The 21,427-nt window shown below is 33.0% G+C and overlaps 6 protein-coding genes across 7 annotated transcripts; all 6 read left to right on the top strand.

Annotated features, from left to right (window-relative positions):
• Nucleotides 1-2,393: 2,393 nt before the first annotated feature.
• Nucleotides 2,394-3,990, top strand: LOC116137160 (protein CUP-SHAPED COTYLEDON 3-like). 2 transcript variants are annotated; one of them, XM_031422848.1, is made up of 4 exons: nt 2,394-2,599; nt 2,681-2,955; nt 3,491-3,608; nt 3,812-3,990. In XM_031422848.1, exons 1-3 carry the CDS (start codon nt 2,446-2,448, stop codon nt 3,581-3,583), a joined length of 522 nt encoding a protein of 173 aa, XP_031278708.1. In that variant the 5' UTR covers nt 2,394-2,445; the 3' UTR covers nt 3,584-3,608; nt 3,812-3,990. The 2 variants fall into 2 exon arrangements, with proteins under 2 accessions (XP_031278708.1, XP_031278707.1); XM_031422847.1 differs by having other exon boundaries at nt 3,802-3,990.
• A 1,071-nt stretch (nt 3,991-5,061) lies between these two features.
• On the top strand, nt 5,062-6,070 carry LOC116137162 (NAC domain-containing protein 45-like). The gene is made up of 3 exons (XM_031422849.1): nt 5,062-5,244; nt 5,331-5,593; nt 5,706-6,070. Exons 1-3 carry the CDS (start codon nt 5,085-5,087, stop codon nt 5,787-5,789), a joined length of 507 nt encoding a protein of 168 aa, XP_031278709.1. The 5' UTR covers nt 5,062-5,084; the 3' UTR covers nt 5,790-6,070.
• A 2,721-nt stretch (nt 6,071-8,791) lies between these two features.
• Nucleotides 8,792-9,260, top strand: LOC116136871 (NAC domain-containing protein 60-like). Its single transcript, XM_031422532.1, has 2 exons — nt 8,792-8,867; nt 8,950-9,260. Exons 1-2 carry the CDS (start codon nt 8,792-8,794, stop codon nt 9,258-9,260), a joined length of 387 nt encoding a protein of 128 aa, XP_031278392.1.
• A 2,026-nt stretch (nt 9,261-11,286) lies between these two features.
• Nucleotides 11,287-12,889, top strand: LOC116137163 (protein CUP-SHAPED COTYLEDON 3-like). The gene is made up of 4 exons (XM_031422850.1): nt 11,287-11,504; nt 11,586-11,860; nt 12,393-12,510; nt 12,742-12,889. Exons 1-3 carry the CDS (start codon nt 11,351-11,353, stop codon nt 12,426-12,428), a joined length of 465 nt encoding a protein of 154 aa, XP_031278710.1. The 5' UTR covers nt 11,287-11,350; the 3' UTR covers nt 12,429-12,510; nt 12,742-12,889.
• A 1,884-nt stretch (nt 12,890-14,773) lies between these two features.
• Nucleotides 14,774-15,784, top strand: LOC116136879 (NAC domain-containing protein 45-like). Its single transcript, XM_031422537.1, has 3 exons — nt 14,774-14,960; nt 15,047-15,309; nt 15,422-15,784. The coding sequence occupies exons 1-3, from the start codon at nt 14,801-14,803 to the stop codon at nt 15,503-15,505; spliced, it is 507 nt and encodes a 168-aa protein (XP_031278397.1). The 5' UTR covers nt 14,774-14,800; the 3' UTR covers nt 15,506-15,784.
• A 986-nt stretch (nt 15,785-16,770) lies between these two features.
• LOC116136870 (NAC domain-containing protein 96-like) lies at nt 16,771-17,313 on the top strand. The gene is made up of 2 exons (XM_031422531.1): nt 16,771-16,924; nt 17,003-17,313. The coding sequence occupies exons 1-2, from the start codon at nt 16,771-16,773 to the stop codon at nt 17,311-17,313; spliced, it is 465 nt and encodes a 154-aa protein (XP_031278391.1).
• The last annotated feature ends 4,114 nt before the right edge of the window (nt 17,314-21,427 follow it).

Genomic DNA, 21,427 nt, shown 5'->3' with positions numbered 1-21,427 from the left:
AAGTCAACGACATAAAAAGGCAATGTACAATCATTATTCACACACATTTTGTCTCTGTTGAAGAACATTGCATTCTCATTTTTCTCTCTGTTAGGGTTTCAGTTGATTGGGTAATTTGCTAGTCAATCAAGAGGGCTCTTTGCTCTTGTTCTTAGGGATTCCTAGTGAGTGTCTCTAGGATTAGTTACGGTGAGGATTACTTGTAATCATTGAGAGTTTGATCGGGTTTGTAGTTTGTTCTTGTTTGGATCTTGATCTAATAAGTAGTGCAGCGAGCTCTCCCATTTCCGAAGCTCAACATGGACGTTGCTTATCCAATTTGGATAAGTGAACCACGATAAATCTATGTTGTGGTGGTTCTTGATTTTCTAGTGGTTTGTGTGTTTTTGTTAAGAGTAATGTTATGTGCACTAACAATTTTGTACTAATCCAAGTACTAATAGTTGAAATTTTGAAATTTTTTTTTTTAGTTTTTGTCTGCCATGTCAATTGGTACTTGGGTTGTATGGTTTTTTGTTAGTGCACATAACATTATTCTTTTGTTAATTAGTTTCAACAGTTACCCATTTGGAGCAGCTTCCGCTAATGGTTAGAATTAAACAGGATGATAATCATTTTGTCAACTAATCTTTGTTTCATATGTATTATCAAGTAGTTGTATCTGTCTGTCCCGTGGATTATGAAGTTTTTATATACAACACTACCAATTTTATCTTCAATCTAAAAATATTGAAAATGTTTTAAATCCAATGTTTATTATTTGATACTTAACGGGTATTAAGTGTTTAACTTGATTTTGTTTTTTAATTTTGAAAATACATGTGGGTAAACTTGATTTTGTGTCGACATATTAATATACAATTATAATTGAATAAAAAGTATATACTTAATTACTCATTTAACTTGAATTTTATTATAGTTCGGAAAAAGAAGACGTTCGAACAAAGATGTGAAGTTAATTAAAGCATTTGGAATTTTGATTTGGAAAGACAAAGTTAGGTTTAGGAAAAAGTTCATTTGGAGTTGGCTTAAACATTATAGTTAATTTGGATTATATTTATTTTAATCTTCTTAAGCACAAATGCACATCTCAATAATCATCAAAATCAAGCTCCCAGAACTCAAAAGTCTTGGAAAAGAAAAATTAGTTTAATAAAATATGTAAGAATTCATTTGAATTGATATCTAAAATATACAATTAAATACTTTTTTTTATTTTTTATTTTTTGGTTTAATCTGGACACATAGCTTATCAATTTATGATGGTGTGAAAATGTGGACAACTATGAACTAAAATCTGTACGGACAAGTCTGGCTTAATGCGGTGGTCAACAAAATAAAAGGCTAGTCATAGACTCATAGTAGTACCTAATAATCCAATCTAATCTAATGCTTATCAGTGGACCCTCTTTATAAACCCTTTTTATCTTCTAGGAACCACGCGGTGTAATGTAATGGCTTACCCCTTGTCAATAGCGCGTGAGATTACCACCACTATATTTATTTAATGATCCGACAGCTGTTTAGAGAAGTTATCGGATGAATGAATAGAGGCAAGGAGAAGGAGACGTTGATGGACATGTAGTTAATAGTAAAGAATTTATTGAGCATATAGATGTTTAGTGGAGAAGTTATTGTGTCCCCCTTTCCTTTTCCACTTAGTTAGAACAATTGGTCAGATGATCCTTTCTAGTAAAATGGTGTGTTTGTTGTGATAATTTGAACAAAGTGAAATTGAGAAGAATGTTCCCCGAAAGAGCATCTTTGAATAATTGAAAAATGGAAAGCATTTGATTTGCCTGACTTTATAAACTTGTTATGGAAGGATAGATATATGATCATATGACAAATGACAAGGCAAAGAGAACAAACTAACTAATCATAAAATTACATTAAAGTGATCATTGTGCGATATGACGTCCCAAGCCAATGATATGAGAGACTCAAATCAACGGAAGTATTGCATGGCGGGAACAGCTTGAGTATCAAGTTTTCATGTATTCTACTATTTTGCACTGTATTAAAAAGGTTTCATTTGTACATTTCAGTGGAAAAGATTATGAGATGCATTATAGTTTAACTGTTTTTATTTCATTCATTTTTAATTTTGGAGTAGAAAACGACGCAGCGTCGGTATAAAGGTATTTGAATATACACATATAGTTTGCATGAGAAGGGGGTCCACTTAGCAGAAGAAGTTGTATCATGTTTTGGAGACTAGTCTCCAACAACACCTTCCCAAATAATTTTCCCATCCCAAGCTTCTTAGTTAAGGCCAAGACTTTGACCAATAACCAAGTCAATGCCATTCAACTTTTATATTTTTCTATATATATATATATAACCAACTGCCTAGTTTTACTCATCACTTACTGCTTCCCTCATCACCCTTCCAAACTTATTTTAATCTCTCTTCCATTAATTACTTTGATCAAATCAATTTTAATGGACAACTTTAATGGCATGGGATACAGATTCCATCCCACTGAAGATGAAATCATCAACCATTTTCTTGAATTAAAGATGAAGTATGGCACTGATTTCTCAGCAGTAATTAAGGAAGTCGATATTTCCAATTTTGAACCTTGGGAATTGCCTGGTACGTATACATATAATTTAATATTGTTAAACTATCTATATATTTTGAAATGACAAATTGTTTTATATTTTTTTTGTGCAGACCAGTCACCACTATCCTCAGATGATCAAGAGTGGTACTTTTTCAGTACAATTGCTTATAAGCCTTCCAATAAGAGTACTAGTAAAAGAGTGGTTGAAAGAACAACTAGGGCTGGATTTTGGAAAGTCACTGGCAAAGATCGTGAAATCTACGACGACAACAGTGGACAACTGATTGGTAAAAGAAAAGCTTTGGTTTTCTACCAAGGTCATGGTTCTAATGCCGTCAAGACAAATTGGGCGATGCATGAATATCATTCCCAGACAGTACATCAGGCATATATCTGTTCTCACCTTCCTTATATTTTTTTGCCTTGCATTCCCGTTTCCCAGGACGATCATCATCTCTTTTAGTAACCTCCTGCATTACCTCCGGTTTTTTAAACTTTACGATTGATGAATAATTAAGCGACAAGATGCATGTTTAATTTAGTTGCTCCTTAGTGATATATTGATTAATATTGTACAACTTGTAGTATTAAAACTACAATTGTTTTTTTTTTACTGCTCTCGACATTTTTGTAGATCATATGGACATTTTGTGCACGGTACATGGACAAATATGCATGCATGCAATTACAAAATATCTTATTGAACTTAGTATGAAGGACATCAGTGGTAGCTAAAAATGATATTTTGTTGTTCTGACTTTCGCTAAAAGTTCGGTAAGTACGTAAGAAACTTTAGCTTCTTTTTTAATATAAAAATAAATATTTCTTCCTCATGTCATCTGCCAAATAACACAACCACAAGATAACGAGGTTCTTTTTTTTTTTTAAATAATAATAATTTTTATTTTTGACTTGTGCAGAACACTTATGTTCTCTGTCGTTTAAGAAGAAAATCAGATGATGCAGAAGATGATCAACCAAGTTCCCGTTCGGCTTCTACTTCACGACATTAATAGCAGAAATTTGATATAACAGCAGGTAGTAAGAGGATTAGTTATTTGTATATGGATTGTAATAAATTAAGCTGATATTCTTACTTACTTATTGTATATATAATCATTGTAGAGATGAATGGTAAAACTGTATTAATTAAGTTGATCCCTATTAGTATTATGTTAATGTCTATTTCATAAGACTTCGATAATAGTTATTAATAATACTTTGTTTTTAGTCATTTTCAGATGGGAGTCTGAACGGGAATTTCAAGTGTGGCATGTTGATGAAGTCAACTACAGCGCTGGAATAACTATGGAGTTAGCTTGAATATTTAATTAGTAATTAGGACATACTGTATTATGTTTTCAGTATATGTAATGAAAAGTATTTTCATTTGTGAGCATTTATAACTAATATATGTGAGTTGACATTAAAATATATCTTCACTTGTTATTTTAAGTATTTGATTGTATTAAAATGGATGATTATTAGAGCGTGTCAAAAAAATTAAATTATAATATTATCACCTATACATAAAACAATACAATACTCCATAATACCTGAAATAAAGTCTATCATGATCTTTTTTGTTGGACATGCATATTTCGACCCTTATTTCTCTCTACACAGATGATTTCTCGTACTAATAAAAAGTGTGAGTCCTATGAAAAATGTTTGTTAAGAATTAACTGAAATTGAGCCTTTCTAGAATATTCATCGAAGGCATCATTCAAAGTTATAGATTATTGAAGCCTGCAACACAAGGAGGTAGAAACTTGCTAGGAGATGAGTAATATAGGCATAACAAACTCAAAACCAACGAATTTTAAAGAATCTATTGAAGCTTAAAACAAAAGTTCTCATAATCATGTAACGAATAAATAAACAAATATATTGCTCATTCCTTTTTAATTGAACTCAGATTGAGCCAGTATAGGATGTTCCATGAAAGCATTTTGATCACTGACTAAACTACACTAAAAGCTTTTCCAGCATGTTCTCTAGAGCATCTACTAATATATTTGAACACATATATATATATTAGAATTACCTTGATATATATAATTTATTAACTTGTGAAAGAAGGGAAAGTTAGTGGGCAACAAGACGACTTCACAAGAAAGTTTATAGTGATTCCTTCATGAATTGTTTTATATTTAATTGAAAGAATTAAATATGAGTTAGCAGATGTTATTAATTGATTAAAAGTAAAATAATAATAATAATAATAATAATAATTCTGTTGCTTACACGATGTCATGTGATCCATACGTGCATGGCGTGTACGTATCCCTTCACACGGTTTTAAGTTTGAGTTATGGGGTCTAGTTTTTACTATAGTCTAGTCTACTAACAATTCCGCGTGTCTAAATCACGTCAGCAAACTTCTTAAATAAGGTCAAGACTTTTAGTCGATGAGAGAAACCATCACATCTCCATTACTATAAATAAGGGGTCTCTTTCTCTTCTATATATAGAAAAGTATATACTTTCTTTTATATTGAATTGAAAGAAGAAATGAGCAATTTTGATGTTCAATTGCTGGGACACAGATTCCACCCAACTGATGAAGAAATTATCACGTATTATCTGGAAAGAAAGATGGCTGGCCTTCATATTCCTCACAACGTAGTTAACGAAGTTGATATTTGCAAATTCGAGCCTTGGGAATTGCCTCGTAAGTGTTGATCACCACTTGCACAGTCGGTTTATATTTCATATTATTTAACCATTCATTGATTGTTGTATTGATGCTGCATGTAGAGCTTTCAGCGCTGTTAGATGATGAAGAGTGGTACTTTTTCAGTACACCTTGCAAGTATGCCAACGGTAAAGGGACCAAAAGAACAACCAAGGGTGGTTACTGGAAAGTGACGGGTAATGATCGTCGTGTTTGGGACGAATGCGAAGAGAATGAGATTGGGAAGCAAACGACTTTGGTTTTCTACAAAGGACGTGGTTCTAAAGCGGTGAAGACCGACTGGATTATACATGAATACCATTCCAACAACGCCTCTTCTTATCAGGCATTATAAGTTTATTGATCATATTGTTTCTTATTAATTTGCTTTTGATTATTTACCCTGAAAATATGTTGTTATATTCATGAACATTTCTTTTTTCTTTAAACTTTTGCAGAATGCATTTGTTTTCTGTCGCCTCAAAGGACAACTAGAGGATGGGTCAAATACTTATACCGGCGGCGAACCAAGCTACAGTTGAGCTTACGATTCTGGAAATCATGATGGAATGAATAGCATTGTGTGTATAATTAGGGTTTGATGACAGGTGATGGAATGAATAGCAAGGAAGAGTATATCATCTATATATAAAGAAACTAATTAGATGTAATATTGTCGGGGAGTGGAGTTCCCAGAGAAAATTTGAGTGATTTTTCTATACGTGTCGTCTTAATTTGTAAGCTGTGTTTGTCGTACGTGTTATGTAGCTCAGTGTAAGCTATGGTCATGTTTGATTGTAGTCTAATCAGTACTAAAATGAATTTGCTTTTGTGGAAATTGAAACGTGGTACAGTGAGAGGGAGAATGTAACAAGAATATATGAATTGGGTGGGTAAAAAAAAAAATATTTGAAATTAAGGTATTCTAGAATATTCTAGGAAACCTGTTTTTAGTAATTTATTGAAAGAACTTATGAAAGAAGGGAGATAGATACAAGTAAGTGAGGAACATAAAAAATCAAGGAAAGTGACCAGAAACAAAAGAAAACAAAATCAATGAAAGGTTTATATATACAACAATGCTACAGACACCGAGGTTTTTACACTGAAATTTTATACTGGCCTATATGTTTCCTGACTTAGACCATTCAAGCATTTAACGTTATTAATTTTTTTTTTAAATTTAAAAATTTTTAAAAAAATTCTGGAATGGATGCCCGTCCATAAGAAATGGACAGACGTCCCTACTCTAATGGACGCTCGTCCATAAAGAATAAACGACCGTCCATTAAGTATGAAAAAAAATAAAAATTTTAAAAAAAATCTAGAATAAATGTCTGTCCATAAGGAATGGACGGGCATCCCTACTCTAATAGATGCCCGTCTATAAAGAATAAACGACCGTATAGAAAAAAAAGTTTTAAAAAAATTCTAGAATGGACGCCCGTCCATTCCTACTTAATAAACTCTTTTTTCTTTTGGCTGGGAACATGTCGCCAACTCTTTTTGACTTTTCCTTTTCCTTTTTTTTTTTTTTTTTTTTTTTTCTAAAAACTAGTAAAGAATTTGGCATGCTATTGATGTACAAATTATACATGGGTTGTGCGAAAGCTCCACCTGACAGAGAAAAGAAGCTCCACCTGTTTCGGTATAATTTTTCAGTGCAATTTTTTCGGTGAATATAGCATTTTTCTTATACATAATATTACTTTTATCAGTTTATAAAGTTATAGATTGTAGTAGCTATATTTTTAACCATGATTCCATATCTATCTTTCTACCCCTAAATTTTAATTCTAAACCATATATAACATAAGCTTTAAGAGAAGATAATTGGGTCATAAACTGAATTGAGTTTATCATTTATTAACATTTACATTTGTGGAAACTTGTTTTTTTTAATGATTAGGGATATCGATTAGTTTATACATATTTTAATTAATTTTTTAAAATATTAAAATTATTAATAATATAAAAACTCTAATAATTATCTTTTATTAATAACAAAAAAAGGTATCCTTAATAGCTTCTCTAATAAACTCAGTCGGTATAAATTGACAAAAAATGAGGTATAAATATATAAAGACGCGGTTTTGGCTCGCTGCTGTTTAGTACCTCTCCATCCAATATCCTGAGAACACGTATCCAAAAGGCAGCAGATATCTTCGTAATTAAGCCAACGAAGACTTAAGACAACAGTGAATGTTTAAGTCAAGTCAATGTGTTACGTCTGTATATGAACGACAATGACTAAACGAGTGAGTGAGTGATCACTTGCCATTGCCTATCTCTCTCTGCTATTTCTGCTGCCTTCTTCTTGTATTGTAATTTGTAAAGCTTAGGATATTACTCTTTCTCTTCTCTCTTATACTTCCATCCATTTCTATAATTAAAATGAATCAGGAGCAGTGGCGGATCCAATTAATGACCGGTGGAGACTACAGTCCCCACTCAACTTTTAAAAAAGTTCAGATGTTATATTTATTTAAATTTTACACTTATGGAATTATAAGATTTTGGAAACAACTCTTATGGTTAGTTTGGATTTTATTTTTATATTTTTAATCCTAATATGTATATTTCATATTTTTGTGATTTTTATTTTTATGCAAGGGGATTTATTAGTTTTTAAAAGTTTTATTAGGAGTGAAAATGAAAGGAATAAGAACTGTTAGGTTTGTATTTTACTGAAGGGAGAAATCTTGGCATTTTTACATCAGAAAGCTAATGTGGCGAGGTCACGGTGAGAATAAGAGAATCTTGGGACAGTTTCATAATTCAAAGAAGTTGTTTTATATATAAACTAGTTGTCCACCAAAACTGAAGAAGAAGAGAGAAAAACCAATAAAGAATAAAGGAAGAAGAAGCAAAGGAAAAGGAAAAAGAGGAGAGGAAAGAATGGGTTTGATCAGTTTTATCCATTTGATTTTTTTGCACTTAAGTTAATGGTACTTGAGAACCAGACTGAGATTTATGTTATTGACATACGTTCTTGTGATGAATTTGCTGAGTTACAAGAAATTGGTGATTTCGTTAAGAATTTAGTTCGGTTTAAAAAAGACATTTTGTATACGTTGGTGTATAAGCTTGTGAAAGTTGCATTGGTTTTACCAGTTACGACTGCGACTGTGAAAGGGTTTGTTCTACAATGAATCTTCTGAAAAGTCCGTTATGTAATCGAATGAGAGACCAATGGATGAATGATTGCTTGGTCATCTATATTAAGAAAAATATATTTGATACAATTGACAATAAGATGATTATCCAATATTTTCAGAATAGGAAAACTCGTCGAAGACAATTGCAAAAACATTGTTTTATTTTTTACAAAAATTTTGTTTTTTAAGATATTTATTTGTATTTTATAACAAAAAAAAAAGTGTGGTTATGATTGGTTTTAATTTTTTTGTTTTTTTTTTTTTTTGTTTATATTTTGCGCCAATAGAGGGAAATTCCTACATCCGCCACTGATCAGGAGGTGGCCGTGGGAGTCAGATTCTGTCCAACTGATGAAGAACTCATCACGTATTATCTTTATATGAAGATGAGCGGCCTTGAATTCCCTTTCCCTATCGTTAGAGAAGTTGATATCCTTAATTACAATCCTTGGGAATTGCCCGGTAAGTAGTCAGTTATACACACACTCACTACACAATCATTTTAAACCAACAAATTAGTGAACTTGTTTTTACACATATGCAGAGCAATCGATACGCCAAGATGATCAAGTGTGGTACTTTTTTAGTGCACCTTCTAAAAAGTATGCCAACAGTAAACAGATGGCCAGAACAACTAGTGAGGGAACTGGATCCTGGAAAATAACTGGTAGGGATCGTGAGGTCAAGAACAAACGTAGTGGGGAGGTGATCGGTATCAAAAAGACTTTGGTTTTCTATAAAGGTCGTAATCCTGATACAGTCAGAACCAGCTGGGTGATGAATGAATTTCATTCCATCAACGCCGCTTCTTCTCAGGCCTACCTTTCCTTCTTTCTTATTTACTACTTCAACTAGTTTAGTGATTATGGATTGTCTTATGTCTTCGCTTTCATGTTCTATCCATCAATTTCTGTATCAAATTTGTTTTGCCATTTTTCTATATTCTATATAATTTCTGTTGAATTAAGTGCCGGGCTGCGTAATGTAGCCGGGCTTCGTTGATTTTGCAGCAATTTAGTAGGAGTGATATCAATGCAAATAATTGATTAATGGAATTCTGTTTGCTCTGTTTTATCACCTACAAGTTCAATAAAGTAGTATAATTCGGGCTGATGAAGATATATATTCGCAATGTGGTTGTAGCTGTTATTATGTTCATATTCTTTATTTGGGAAATTGGGTCTCTTCACTGAGTAATATACACAAAGAGACAACAGCTCCTATTCCTACATGCATTGGCGGATAGGCATGAATCCATAGCAATCTTGGTGATTTTTCATTGATGTTGTAAGAGGTCTTGTTTTTTGGAGGTGTAAAGTTACGATGAAACGAACCATTGAACCTTTTAAAAAGTAAAGTAAGATAAATGTAAAGCTGAAATTCATGGTGTTGCTTGTTTGAGGTACTCGATGTTGCCCATTTGGAGCAGCTTCCGCTAAATTGTTAGAATTGAACAGGATGATAATCATTTTATCAATTGATCTTCGTTCCATATGAAGTTTTTATATACAAGTAGATCCAACTTACAATGCTACCAATTTTATCTTCAATATAAAAACATTGAAAATGTTTTAAATCCAATTTTTATTATATGATAATTAACAAGTATTAAGCGTTTAACTTGATTTTATTTTTTAATTTTGAAAATACTTGTGGGTTGACTTGATTTTCTGTCGACATATTAATATACAATTATAATATAATAAAAACTATATACTTAATTACTCATTTAACTTCGATTTTATTCAGAAACCTATAGTTCGGAAAAAGAAATGCGAAGTCAATTAAAGCATTTGGAATTTGATTTTGTTAGGTTTAGGAAAAAGTTAATGTGGAATTGGCTTCAACATTAGAGTTGATTGAATCACATCTCAATAATCATCAAAATCAAGCTTCCAGAAAACACTTACAACAAAACTAAAAGTCTTGAAAAAAAATTGGTTTAATAAAATATGTAAGAATTCATTTGAATTGATATTTAAAATATATAATTAATTACTTTTTTTTTTTTTTTTTTTTTTTAGTTTGGACACATAGCTTATTAATTTATGTTTGTATGAAAATGTGGACAACTATGAACTAAAATATGTACGGACAAGTCTGGCTTAGTGCGGTGGTCAACAAAACAAAAGAGAGTACAAATCTAATCTAATGCTTAATTGGTTAGTGGACCCTCCTTATAAACCTACTTTCTAGGAACCACAGGGTGTAATGGGTTACCCCTTGTGAGATTACTACCACTATATTTTATATTTATTTAATGATCCGAAGCTGTTTAGAGAAGTTATGGGATGAATGAATAGAGGCAAGGAGAAGAAGGAGATGTTGATGGAAATGTAGTTAATAGTAAAGAATTTACTGAGCATACAGATGTTTAGTGGAGAAGTTATTGTGTCCCCTTTTCCTTTTCCACTTAGTTATAACAATTGGTCAGATGATCCTTTCTAGTAATATGTTGTGTTTAGAGTGATAATTTGAACAAAGTGAAATTGAGAAGAATGTTCCCAGAAAGAGCATCTTTGAATAATTGAAAAATGGAAAGCATTTGATTTGCCTGACTTTATAAACTTGCTATGGAAGGATAGATATATGTCATATGACAAACTAACTAATTATAAAATTACATAAAAATTAAAGTGATTGTGCGATATGACGTCCCAAGCCAATGATATAAGGTGCATTATAGTTAGCAGAAGAAGTTGTATCATGTTTTGGAGACTAGTCTCCAACAACACCTTCCCAAATAATTTTCCCAACCCAAGCTTCTTAGTTAAGGCCAAGACTTTGACCAATAACCAAGTCAATGCCATTCAATTTTTATATTTTTCTATATATACATATAACCAACTGCCTAGTTTTACTCATCACTTACTACCTCTCTTATCACCCTTCCAAAACTTATTTTAATCTCTCTTCCATTAATTACTTTGATCAAATATATTTTAATGGACAACTTTAATGGCATGGGATACAGATTCCATCCCACTGAAGATGAAATCATCAACCATTTTCTTGAATCAAAGATGAAGTGTGGCACTGATTTCTCTGCAGTAATTAAGGAAGTCGATATTTCCAATTTTGAACCTTGGGAATTGCCAGGTACGTATACATATAATTTAGTATTGTTAAACTACCTATATATTTTGAAATGCCAAATTGTTTTATATTTTTTTTGTGCAGTCCATTCACCACTATCCTCAGATGATCAAGAGTGGTACTTTTTCAGTACAATTGCTTATAAGCCTTCCAATAAGAGTACTAGTAGAAGAGTAATTGAAAGAACAACTAGGGCTGGATTTTGGAAAGTCACTGGCAAAGATCGTGAAATCTACGATGACAACAGTGGACAACTGATTGGTAAAAGAAAAGTTTTGGTTTTCTACCAAGGTCATGGTTCTAATGCCGTCAAGACAAATTGGGCGATGCATGAATATCATTCCCAGACAGTAAATCAGGCATATATCTGTTCTCATCTTCCTTATATTTTTTTGCCTTGCATTCCCGTTTCCCAGGACGATCATCATCTCTTTTAGTAACCTCCTGCATTACCTCCGATTTTTTAAACTTTACGATTGATGAATAATTAAGCGACAAGATGCATGTTTAATTTAGTTGCTCCTTACTGATATATTGATTAATATTGTACAACTTGAAGTATTAAAACTACAATCTTTTTTTTTTTTTACTGCTCTCGACATTTTTCTAGATCATATGGACATTTTGTGTACGGTACATGGACAAATATGCATGCATACAATTACAAAATATCTTATTGAACGTAGTATGAAGGATAGCAGTGGTAGCTAAAAATGATATTTTGTTTGTTCTGACTTTCGCTAAAAGTTCAATACGTACGTAAGAAACTTTAGCTTCCTTTTTAATATAAAAATAAATATTTCTTCCTCATGTCATCTGCCAAATAACACAACCACAAGATAACGAGCTTCTTTTTTTAAAATAATAATAATTTATTTTTGACTTGTGCAGAGGTGTTATGTTCTTTGTCGCTTAAAAAGAAAATGAGATGATGCAGAAGATGATCAACCAAGTTCCCGTTGGGCTTCTACTTCACGAAATTGATATCTGAAATTTGATATAATAGCAGGTAGTAGGAGGATTACTTATTTGTACATGGATTGCAATAAATTAAGCTGATATTCTCACTTGCTTATTGTATATATAATCACTGTAGAGATGAATGGTAAGACTGTATCAATTAAGTTGATCCCTATTAGTATTATGTTAATGTCTATTTCATAAGACTTCAATAATAGTTATTAACTAATCATATTTTTTTTTTATAAAGACATCTATTGTAATAATACTTTGTTTTTAGTCATTTTCAGATAGGAGTCTGAACGGGAATTTCAAGTGTGGCATGCTGATGGAATCAACTACAGCGCTGGAATAAATATGGAGTTTGCTTGAATATTTAATTAATAATTAGGACATACTATATTATGTTTTCAATATATGTAATGAAAAGTATTTTCATTTGTAAGCATTTGCAATTATCAACTTTATTAAAGAATGTTTAGGAATGTTTTTATGTAATTCAATTATTAACTATATATGTGAGTTGACATTAAAATAAATACACTTTCACTTGTTATTTTAACTATTTGATTGTATTACAATGGATGATTATTAAAGCGCGTCAAAAAAATTAAATTATAACATCACCACCTATACATAAAACAGTACTCCATAATACCTGAAATAAAGCCTATCATGATTTTTTTTTTTTTTTTGTTTTTGGACATCCATACTTCGACCCTTATTTCTCTCTATGCAGATAATTTCTCGTACTAATAAAAAAAGTGTGGGTCCTATGAAAAATGTTTGTTAAGAATTAACTGAAATTGAGCCTTCCTATAATATTCATTGAAGGTGTAGACGTAAAAATCTACCTATACGGAAGGGAGGTCTGATCCCGTGAGGTTGAGGCCACTAGCGATCTGTTGCACCTGCACACGTAGAGAAATAAATGCGTGAAGCGAACGAAAAACATCGGGGTGGTGTTTGCCGTAGGCACTCTGACGCTCAAGTCAACAAGGCTAAGAGAGACTAATGTAATGAGGGCTAGGGAGTAGAAAAGTTACCAGAAGTCTAGTCAGGGACTGTGACTATGGCGATGATGTGAAACTCTCAAGTAAGAGCTTCGGGTATGAATTTGTAATGTAATGTACCTTGTGAGAGGCTTGGCCTCTGCTTATATAGTGACTGTCTGGTCTCCCAATCCTGGTGGGAGTAGGAGTCCTAGTGTGACTCTGATACGAACCCTAGAGGAGTTAGGGCGATGGTGAGTTGTCTTACCAGTGTTTGATAGGAAGGTGATCCTAAACAGGAAAGTAACCTTAAATAGGAAAGTGATCCGAACATGAAGGTGGCCTCGAATAGGGGATTGATCTGGAATAGGAAAGTGATATGTAGGTGCCGTGGGCTCTGAACTCGCTCATAGGTCTAGGAAGTGAACTGGGATTGGGAGGCTTGTGCCCGGATAGTTTGGGCCGACTGTATCTCTTATAAAATGGGTCTAATCTGGATGGGGCCGCAGTGGGATTAGGTCTAGTCTCTTCCTCATTCAGTCTCATTCTCTTATTTGGGTCAAGGACGATTTTTGGCCCTAACAGAGAGCATCATTCAAAGTTATAGATTATTGAAGCTTGTAACACAAGGAGGTAGAAACTTGCAAGGAGCTGACTAATCATATAGGCATAACAAACTCAAAACCAACAAATTTTAAAGAATCTATTGAAGCTTAAGACAAAAGTTCTCGGAATCAAGTAACAAATATATTCCTCAGATTGAGGCAGTCTAGAATGTTCCATGAAAGCATTTTGATCACTAACTAAACTTGCACTAAAAGCTTTTCCAGAATGTTCTCTAGAGCATCTACTAAAATCATATTTATATTTGAATACATATATATTAGAATTGCCTTGATATATATAATTTATTAACTTCTGAAAGAAGGGAAAGTTAGTGAGCAACAGGACGACTTCACAAGAAAGTTTATAGTGATTCCTTCATGAATTGTTTTATATTTAATTGAATGAATAAAAATTGAGTTAGCAGATGTTATTAATTGATAAAAAGTAAAATAATAATAATAATAATAATAATAATTCTGTTGCATACACGATGACATGAGATCCATACGTGCATGGCGTGTACGTATCCCTTCACACGGTTTTAAGTTTGAGTTATGGGGTCTAGTCTACTAACAATTCTACGTGTCTAGATCACGTCAGCAAACTTCTTAAATAAGGTCAAGACTTTTAGTCAATGAGATAGAAGCCATCACATCTCCATTACTATAAATAAGTGATCTCTTTCTCTTCTATATTTATAGAAAAATATATACTTTCTTTGTATTGAATTGAAAGAAGAAAATGAGCAATTTTAATGTTCAATTGCTGGGACACAGATTCCACCCAACTGATGAAGAAATTATCACGTATTATCTGGAAAGAAAGATGGCTGGCCTTCATATTCCTCACAACGTAGTTAACGAAGTTGATATTTGCAAATTCGAGCCTTGGGAATTGCCTCGTAAGTGTTTATCACCACTTGCACAATCGGTTTATATTTCATGTTATTTAACCATTCATTTATTGTTGTTTTGATGCTGCATGTAGAGCTTTCAGCGCTGTTAGATGATGAAGAGTGGTACTTTTTCAGTACACCTTGCAAGTATGCCAACGGTAAAGGGACCAAAAGAACAACCAAGGGTGGTTACTGGAAAGTGACGTGTAATGATCGTCGTGTTTGGGACGAATGCGAAGAGAATGAGATTGGGAAGCAAACGACTTTGGTTTTCTACAAAGGACGTGGTTCTAAAGCGGTGAAGACCGACTGGATTATACATGAATACCATTCCAACAACGCCTCTTCTTATCAGGCATTATAAGTTTATTGATCATATTGTTTCTTATTAATTTGCTTTTGATTATTTACCCTGAAAATATGTTGTTATATTCATGAACATTTCTTTTTTCTTTAAACTTTTGCAGAATGCATTTGTTTTCTGTCGCCTCAAAGGACAACTAGAGGATGGGTCAAATACTTATACCGGCGGCGAACCAAGCTACAGTTGAGCTTACGATTCTGGAAATCATGATGGAATGAATAGCATTGTGTGTATAATTAGGGTTTGATGACAGGTGATGGAATGAATAGCAAGGAAGAGTATATCATCTATATATAAAGAAACTAATTAGATGTAATATTGTCGGGGAGTGGAGTTCCCAGAGAAAATTTGAGTGATTTTTCTATACGTGTCGTCTTAATTTGTAAGCTGTGTTTGTCGTACGTGTTATGTAGCTCAGTGTAAGCTATGGTCATGTTTGATTGTAGTCTAATCAGTACTAAAATGAATTTGCTTTTGTGGAAATTGAAACGTGGTACAGTGAGAGGGAGAATGTAACAAGAATATATGAATTGGAAAAAAAAAAAAAAAAAAAAAAAAAATTTGAAATTAAGGTATTCTAGAATATTCCAGGAAACCTGCTTTTGGTAATTTATTGAGAGAACTTATGAAAGAAGGGAGATAGATATAAATAAGTGGGGAACATAAAAAATCAAGGAAAGTGACCAGAAACAAAATGAAACAATTTGAGAAGGGAAGAAAACAAAATCAATGGAAGGTTTATGTATAATATTACTTTTATCAATTTATAAAGTTATATGTTGTAGTAGCTATATATATTTTTAACCATGATTCTATATCTATCCTTCTACCCCTAAATTTTAATTCTAGCCATATATAACATAAGTTTTAAAAGAAGATAATTGGGTCATAAACTGAATCGAGTTTATCATTTATTAACATTTATATTTGTAGAAAAATTTTTTTTTTTTTTTTTTTAATGATTAGAGGTATCAGATTAGCTTATATATACTTTAATTAATTTTTTAAAATATTAAAATTATCAATTGAATAAAAACTCTAATAATTATCTTTTATTAATAATAAAAAAGGGTATCCTTAATAGCTTCTCTAATAAACTCAGTCGGTATAAATTGACAAAAAATGAGGTATAGATATATAAAGACGCGGTTTTGGCTCGCTGCTCTTTAGTACCTCTCCATCCAATATCCTGAGAACACGTATCCAAAAGGCCGCAGATATCTTCGTAATTAAGCTCACGAAGACTTAAGACAACAGTGAATGTTTAAGTCAAGTCAATGCGTTACGTCTGTATATAAACGAGAATGACTCAACGAGTGAGTGAGTGATCACTCGCCATTGCCTATCTATCTCTGCTATTTCTGCTGCCTTCTTCTTGTATTGTAATTTGTAAAGCTTAGGATATTACTCTTTCTCTTCTCTCTTATACTTCCATCCATTTCTATAATTAAAATGAATCAGGAGGTGGCCGTGGGAGTCAGATTCCGTCCAACTGATGAAGAACTCATCACGTATTATCTTTATATGAAGATGAGCGGCCTTGAATTCCCTTTACCTATCGTTAGAGAAGTTGATATCCGTAATTACAATCCTTGGGAATTGCCCGGTAAGTAGTCAGTTATACACTCACTTCACAATCATTTTAAACCAACAAATTAGTGAACTTGTTTTTGCACATATGCAGAGCAATCCATACTCGAAGATGATCAAGTGTGGTACTTTTTCAGTACACCTTCTAAAAAGTATGCCAACAGTAAACAGATGGCCAGAACAACTAGTGAGGGAACTGGATACTGGAAAATAACTGGTAGGGATCGTGAGGTCAAGAACAAACGTAGTGGGGAGGTGATTGGTATCAAAAAGACTTTGGTTTTCTACGAAGGTCGTAATCCTGATACAGTCAGAACCAGCTGGGTGATGAATGAATTTCATTCCATCAACGCCGCTTCTTCTCAGGCATACCTTTCCTTCTTTCTTATTTACTACTTCAACTAGTTTAGTGATTATGGATTGTCTTATGTCTTCGCTTTCATGTTCTATCCATCAATTTCTGTATCAAATTTGTTTTGCCATTTTTCTATATTCTATATAATTTCTGTTGAATTAAGTGCCGGGCTGCGTAATGTAGCCGGGCTTTGTTGATTTTGCAGCAATTTAGTAGGAGTGATATCAATGCAAATAATTGATTAATGGAATTCTGTTTGCTCTGTCTTGTCACCTACAAGTTCAATAAAGTAGTATAATTCGGGCTGATGAAGATATATATTCGCAATGTGCTTGTAGCTGTTATTCTGTTCATATTCTTTATTTGGGAAATTGGGTCTCTTCACTGAGTAATATACACAAAGAGACAACAGCTCCTATTCCTACATGCATTGGCGGATAGGCATGAATCCATAGCAATCTTGGTGATTTATCATTGATGTTGTAAGAGGTCTTTTTTTTTGGTGGTGTGAATTTATGATGAAACGAAGCATTGAACCTTTTAAAAAGTAAAATAAGATAAATGTAAAGCTGAATTTCATGGTGTTGCTGGTTTGAGGTACTCAATGTTACCCAGTCGGAGCAGCTTCTGCTAATGGTTAGAATTGAAAAGGATGATAATCATTTTGTCAATTGATCCTTGTTCCATATGTATTATCAAGTACTTGTATCTCTGTGTCCCGTGGATTATGAAGTTTTTATATACAATGCTACCAATTTTATCTTCAATCTAAAAATGTTGAAAATGTTTTAAATCCAATGTTTGTTATTTGATACTTAACGAGTATTAAGTGTTTAACTTGATTTTATTTTTTAATTTTGAAAATACTTGTGGGTTAACTTGATTTTCTGTCGACATAGTAATATACAATTATAATTTAATAAAAACTATGTACTTAATTACTCATTTAACTGCACTTTTATTCAGAAACCTATAGTTCAGAAAAAGAGATGCAAAGTTAATTAAAGCATTTGGAATTTGATTTCGTTGGGTTTAGGGTAAAGTTAACGTGGAATTGGCTTCAACATCAGAGTTAATTTGGATTATATGTATTTTAATCTTCTAAAGCACAAATGCACTAGGCAACAATCACATCTCAATAATCATCAAAATCAAGCTCCCAGAACTCAAAAGACTTGAAAAAAAAAATTTGGTTTAATAAAATATGTAAGAATTCATTTGAATTGATATTTAAAATATACAATTAATTTTTTTTTGGTTTAATTTGGACACAGCTTATCAATTTATGTTTGTATGAAGATGTGGACAACTATGAACTAAAATATGTACGGACAAGTCTGGCTTGGTGCGGTGGTCAACAAAACAAAAGATAGTACAAATCTAATCTAATGCTTAATTAGTTAGTGGACCCTCCTTATAAACCTACTTTGTAGTTTCTAGGAACCACAGGGTGTAATGGGTTACCCCTTGTGAGACTACTACCACTATATTTATTTATTAATTTAATGATCCGAAGCTGTTTAGAGAAGTTATGGGATGAATGAATAGAGGCAAGGAGAAGGAGAAGGAGAAGGAGAAGGAGAAGAAGGAGATGTTGATGGAAATGTAGTTAATAGTCAAAAATTTACTGAGCATATAGATGTTTAGTGGAGAAGTTATTGTCTCCCCTTTTCCTTTTCCACTTAGTTATAACAATTGGTCAGATGATCCTTTCTAGTAAAATGGTGTGTTTAGAGTGATAATTTGAAGAAGTGAAATTAAGAAGAATGTTCCCAGAAAGAGCATCTTTGAATAATTGAAGAAGAATGGAAAGTGTTGATGCTTGATTTTGACACCAATGACCTCACACATGCAAAGTATTAAGCAGGTCTTAAAAATTACACGTGATTAATTTGAGAGTTAGGCTAAGGTCACAGTGGCATGCAAAGACTTAATAGTAAATGAGACAATGAGAATTTTATAATGGTTCGAATGCTTAAAGTGATTCTTACATCCATTGTTTTCTTTTACATGAGTGTTCTTAGTTATTAGCCAAGTTATAAGAGGTCGCGAACTGTGAACAGAATTACAAGAGCTCGGTATTCAGAGTGAATATTAAGCCAGTCTTTTTTCCGTAGGTTGTTTTGGCTAAGTGTCTTTTTTTAAATCAGAGATCCCAATTTTGTAAGTGAGAGTCCTCTATTTATAGCCGCTGAGTTCAAGGTAATGATTACAAGTTTATAAGTGGGTAGGTGTCGTGCAAGTCCTTCCTTGCGTCCCTTGGCTAATAACTTAGAAAATATCCTTAAACTATATAGGGCTTAGACAAGTGTGTGGACCTCATTCATTTACAGACAAAATTTGAGCCTACTGAGTTGGTGATAGCCATATTCTCTCTATCTTGGGACTACGTGGTAGATTCTGGATGACGCAAAGCCTTCTTGAACTCTAATTGGTGCTCGTTGATGTAAGCTTACATCAACCTTGATTTTTTAGGCATAACAGAAAACATTTGATTTGCCTGACTTTATAAACTTGTTATGGAAGGATAGATATATGATCATATGACAAATGACAAGGAAAAGAGAACAAACTAACTAATCATAAAATTACATTAAAGTGATCGTGCGATATGACGTCCCAAGCCAATGATATGAGAGACTCAAATCAACGGAAGTATTGCATGGCGGGGACAGCTTGAGTGTCAAGTTTTCATGTATTCTACTATTTTGCACTATATTATAAAGGTTTCATTTGTACATTTCGGTGGAAAAGATTATGAGATGCATTATAGTTTAACTGTTTTTATTTCATTCATTTTTAATTTTGGAGTAGAAAACGACGCAGCGTCGGTATAAAGGGATTTGAATATACATATATAGTTTGCATGAGAAGGGGGTCCGCTTTGTTGACCAAAGAGTAAGAAAGGGCAAAGTTGTAAATTAGCTGTNTAGTTTCGCCATTGGGGAAAAAGTCTCTTGATAGTCTATACCGAAAGTCTGAGTGTATCCCTTTACCACAAGTCTTGCTTTGTACCTTTCAATAGATCCATCTACCTTATGTTTGATAGTAAAGACCCATTTGCATCCTACTGTCTTCTTTCCTTTGGGCAATGGAACAAGAGTCCATGTCTTATTTTTCTGTAGGGCCTCCATTTCTTCTTTCATTGCCTGAGTCCATTTTGGATCTGCTAAAGCTTCTTGTACATTACTAGGAACAAGAATAGAGGACAATTGATGCACAAATGCCATTAGTGGTTTTGGTAACCCTTGAAATGACACATGATTAGTACTCGGATACTTTGAATTCTTTACCTCATAATCTGGAGAATACCAGTCTGGTGGTTTTCCACGATTATGCCTAAAAGGTAACTTATAACTAGCAGAAGTATCCAACACATTAACAAGAGAAGGAGTACTAGAAGAACTTACCTCAGGAATATTCTCAGGAGATTGGTATGTTGGTACTAAAGGATGATAGGGGGATTCTTCAATTCCAGTTTTACTTCTTCAATTTCTGTTATACCAAGGGAAGTTTCAGTATTTTCTTTTTCACTTTCTCTTATGCCAAAGGAAGCATCTAGTTGTTGTTCTTCCTCGATTGAAGTTCCTAGATTGTTAAACATTGTCCAGTTCTGCTTTTTACTCAATATCTCCCCCTGAAGAGGAGAAGTAGATAGCGGGTCAGAAAAAAAAGTCTCAGACTCCAAGAAGGTGACATCCATGTTTACCATATGATGCAAAGGGTGCAGATTGCAGTTCTGTAAAAGATGAAGGGTCGCACAGTAACTTGTCAATACACTGTCGTTTTGAGTTGACCTTTTTTGTTAATCACTTAAGCTCAAACGAGCTACGACACTTTACTTACTTTACCAATTCTTTCTCTTTCGTGTTTTTCTCTCCTCTGTATATAAGAGAGATTTTGATTGTATTCTAAATCTATTCAACTTAATACAAATCAGATCCTACATTTTTCTCTCTTACCTAAATATTTACATGGTATTAGAGCTGAAGACAAACGTTTACAACAGTGATTCTTGGCTTTTTCTGTTCAATTCATCACTATGGAGAAAACAACGCTCCTTAATCCAGTTCAATCTTCAATTTTCTCATCCAATTTGCAAGTGATTACTCCGAAGCTGACGAGAGATAACTACAAGGATAATTATCGATTCTGGAGGTCTCA

Source organism: Pistacia vera, unplaced genomic scaffold, assembly GCF_008641045.1.
Source record: "Pistacia vera cultivar Batoury unplaced genomic scaffold, PisVer_v2 Contig320, whole genome shotgun sequence".
Taxonomy (NCBI): Eukaryota; Viridiplantae; Streptophyta; class Magnoliopsida; order Sapindales; family Anacardiaceae; genus Pistacia; species Pistacia vera.
Note: the sequence above shows the minus strand (reverse complement) of the source record. Positions and strands in the feature narration are given on the sequence as shown.

Bases quoted from the DNA above. Each gene is read 5' to 3' on its own strand.
- LOC116137160 (XM_031422848.1), top strand. From the start codon at position 2,446: ATGGACAACTTTAATGGCATGGGATACAGATTCCATCCCACTGAAGAT. The intron at 2,600-2,680 runs GTACGTATACAT...TTTTTTGTGCAG, and splicing joins TGAACCTTGGGAATTGCCTG to ACCAGTCACCACTATCCTCA. The intron at 2,956-3,490 runs GCATATATCTGT...TGACTTGTGCAG, and splicing joins ATTCCCAGACAGTACATCAG to AACACTTATGTTCTCTGTCG.
- LOC116137162 (XM_031422849.1), top strand. From the start codon at position 5,085: ATGAGCAATTTTGATGTTCAATTGCTGGGACACAGATTCCACCCAACT. The intron at 5,245-5,330 runs GTAAGTGTTGAT...TGCTGCATGTAG, and splicing joins CGAGCCTTGGGAATTGCCTC to AGCTTTCAGCGCTGTTAGAT. The intron at 5,594-5,705 runs GCATTATAAGTT...AAACTTTTGCAG, and splicing joins ACAACGCCTCTTCTTATCAG to AATGCATTTGTTTTCTGTCG.
- LOC116136871 (XM_031422532.1), top strand. From the start codon at position 8,792: ATGAGCGGCCTTGAATTCCCTTTCCCTATCGTTAGAGAAGTTGATATC. The intron at 8,868-8,949 runs GTAAGTAGTCAG...ACACATATGCAG, and splicing joins CAATCCTTGGGAATTGCCCG to AGCAATCGATACGCCAAGAT.
- LOC116137163 (XM_031422850.1), top strand. From the start codon at position 11,351: ATGGACAACTTTAATGGCATGGGATACAGATTCCATCCCACTGAAGAT. The intron at 11,505-11,585 runs GTACGTATACAT...TTTTTTGTGCAG, and splicing joins TGAACCTTGGGAATTGCCAG to TCCATTCACCACTATCCTCA. The intron at 11,861-12,392 runs GCATATATCTGT...TGACTTGTGCAG, and splicing joins ATTCCCAGACAGTAAATCAG to AGGTGTTATGTTCTTTGTCG.
- LOC116136879 (XM_031422537.1), top strand. From the start codon at position 14,801: ATGAGCAATTTTAATGTTCAATTGCTGGGACACAGATTCCACCCAACT. The intron at 14,961-15,046 runs GTAAGTGTTTAT...TGCTGCATGTAG, and splicing joins CGAGCCTTGGGAATTGCCTC to AGCTTTCAGCGCTGTTAGAT. The intron at 15,310-15,421 runs GCATTATAAGTT...AAACTTTTGCAG, and splicing joins ACAACGCCTCTTCTTATCAG to AATGCATTTGTTTTCTGTCG.
- LOC116136870 (XM_031422531.1), top strand. From the start codon at position 16,771: ATGAATCAGGAGGTGGCCGTGGGAGTCAGATTCCGTCCAACTGATGAA. The intron at 16,925-17,002 runs GTAAGTAGTCAG...GCACATATGCAG, and splicing joins CAATCCTTGGGAATTGCCCG to AGCAATCCATACTCGAAGAT.